The 2,895-nt window shown below is 38.8% G+C and overlaps 1 protein-coding gene across 1 annotated transcript; it reads right to left on the minus strand.

Annotated features, from left to right (window-relative positions):
* Positions 1 to 1,851: 1,851 nt before the first annotated feature.
* On the minus strand, positions 1,852 to 2,235 carry LOC112194646. The gene has a single exon (XM_024334861.1). It carries the CDS (start codon positions 2,233 to 2,235, stop codon positions 1,852 to 1,854), a length of 384 nt encoding a protein of 127 aa, XP_024190629.1.
* Positions 2,236 to 2,895: the final 660 nt, after the last annotated feature.

The raw sequence follows: 2,895 nt of genomic DNA on the forward strand, positions 1-2,895 counted from the left end.
TATCAGACCCTTGAGCCTTCTTTGAAGAGTCCTTAAGCCTCTTTGTTTTTGGTCGGCTAGGCTGTCTCGTATATTGGGGAGGTAACATTACTGGTCCTTCACCTTATGACCAAAGATCCATGCCATTAGAAGCATTATGAGGTTGCTGCATATTTTCATATAGGTCTTCTTGAGGTAGCATTTAGCAACATAATCATCCGAGTCATCCCTCTTATGGATATAGCTGAAACTGCAAGTTTGCAAGGAATTCCAGACAAGTCCCACCTTCTACAAGAGCATGTCCTTAGATTGAGGTCCACAGTATTTTTGGAGTCTCCAAAGTTCTCAAATTCAACTTGGTGACCTCCATTGAAGGTAGAAATACAGTCTGTAGTAGCCTTCAACTTATTCTTCTCAAGTGTTTTCCTTGCCTTAGGGCATGTGTTGTCATGGTAAGCTTGCATTTTTTTCCCTCAGCTGAATCCTTTTCATTAGCTTCACCTTGATATCTTCAAACATGGCTTACCCCTAGCGTCTCTTATCTATCCATTAAAACTCTCAAATAAGTTATTGATTAGAGTGCTACATTGCACAATAGTGTTAAAGAAAGTCTTGCACCAATGCTTGGGGGGCCTTTCAAGTTCTGCAAAACAACATCCAAATCCTTACATCAACACACATTCATGCATATATAAGCAATTCAAACAAGAAGCAATAAATGCATATACCTTTCATCCAATTGTATGTCTCCTCATCCAACTATTTCATCTCCTCCATGTCTCTTAAGTAGTAAGGCATTGTGGTTGCTTTAGCACACTTCCACATCTGGTCCTTTATCTCTTTTTCAGGAAATAACTTTGTGAAGTTATTCCACATATGTCTCACACAGAATCTGATATGTGCTAAGGGGACTACCTCATCAAAAGCAGGCATCAATCCTTTTTGTTTGTCACTTATAAATGTCCACCCTGCTCTACCATAATTGATATCCAAATCTTTTCCCTAAAACTCCAGAAATCAAATCCATGAATCTTTAGTCTCATTCTCCACCATTGCATATGCAATCTTCTATGTGGTGTTGTTGGCATCCATCCCAACAGCTGTCAAAAGTTGCCCTCCAAAAGCACTTTTTAGATGAGCACCATCCAATCCTATAACAACCTTACAACCTACCTTGAATCGATTCTTAAGAGCACCCAAACAGATGTACATTCTCTTGAAAATAGGCTAGTTGCTTGTGTGAGAAATCACACTTGATGTCAATTGTGGTTGCTAGGTCAACCCGTTGCAGCTCCTCAAATTCCAACAAAGCTGTTCTTTAGCCTTATAAGCCATTTGCTTTGAAACCCTTGCCCTAAGCTTTGTAGACATGGTCTGGGCAAGAAAACCTGCATTTCAAACACAACAAACATAGTTAGTTTGGGACATAATTAGTCAATTACAATTCAAAAACAAGTATATATTTGCCTGTGTTCCATTTTCATTAAGCTGAATCTTGTCCTTGAATTTGGCAGTCAAGTATCTAGACCTCACCATTGTGTTGTCCCACTTTCTTATGCACTTGTGCTCAGGTTCATATGTCTTGATCATGAGCGTGCTCTCATGTTTCATCTTTGAGGCATAAAGCTCAAAGGGGTAGTCAACCTCCTTCCATATCACTCTCAATCTTTGCAGATCATTTTTGATGTAGATGTATTCCCAGCCACCTTGAATTGCTTTCTCCCTCAATGCAGCTCTCAATACTCTCACATTAGCAAATTTCATCCATTTGCAGAAAGCAGGTTTCTTCATGTCTGTTTTGGGATTAAATTTAGGAAATTCATCTTCTGGCTCCCCATCAGAGTTTAAGGTAGGTCCCATTCTCTCTTCATCCTAATCCACTTCTCGAAACATGTTCTCATTGTCCTCTAAATCAGCAAATTCATCTTTGCTCTCCAATATAGATCCTTGACTACTTGTTCCTATACCAACTTCAGTTTGCAGTCCGCCATCTTCTCTTTCCACACCCTCTAACCACTCATCATCATCATCTATACCATAAGCGTCATAATCTTCATCATCTACCTCAGGGATATAGTCATCATCCTCACTACCATCTGGTCCATCATCTTGAAACGCTTGTCCACCATAACTTTGCATGTAATCTATGATGTCTATATCTTGCAGATCTTCGAAGTTGATACCACTTGAGTTTTGGTTGCTCCCTTCATCAACCTTTTGTTTACCCCTATCATTTGGACCAATACCAGTAGCCATGCTTTGTTGAGTAGGCACAATATCTTGGACTTCTCTTATAACTACCCTAGTGCTTCTCTTTGCTGGTCTAGGAGGTAAATTTGAGGGTGCCTCATCAAGAATCTCCTCAATCACACATGTTGGTCTCTTTCTTTAGCCATCTAGCAGTTCCACTATAACTACCCCACTAGATCTTGCTTGGCTAAAATAAATGTTCTCTATTTCGTACTCTTCATCCAAGTTGTCCCCATACACACCATGTAGCTCCATATGATCTAAATACAAATCATCTCAGCAATTAAAAAGCATTAAACCAAACAAATAAACCATTTCAAAATAACAACACAATCTGAAAAGGACAATTTAAAATAATCTAACCAACCATTGTATCACCATAAAGTCTACAACAACCAATTTTAACAGAATAAAGCCAAAACTGACCCATTTGCATATTAGGTCCCATTAGGACCACCACACAGAAGGTGATGTCAATTTTTCGCACATGGTAGACTAACCTTATTTCTTTACTACCCCTTTTCATATGGCATACCAACCTTATTTCTTTATCTGTCCCCAACTAACAGCACATGAAAATCTTCAATCGAAAAACATGAAACCATATAAACAAACAACAGAAGATATATTTTCGAAGCCCTAATCCAGAAAATCAAAAAACCCTTA

The sequence above is a fragment of the Rosa chinensis genome, chromosome 3, assembly GCF_002994745.2.
Source record: "Rosa chinensis cultivar Old Blush chromosome 3, RchiOBHm-V2, whole genome shotgun sequence".
Classification (NCBI taxonomy): Eukaryota; Viridiplantae; Streptophyta; class Magnoliopsida; order Rosales; family Rosaceae; genus Rosa; species Rosa chinensis.

Excerpts from the sequence above, each read along its gene's own strand:
- LOC112194646 (XM_024334861.1), bottom strand. The coding sequence starts at position 2,235 with ATGGCTACTGGTATTGGTCCAAATGATAGGGGTAAACAAAAGGTTGAT.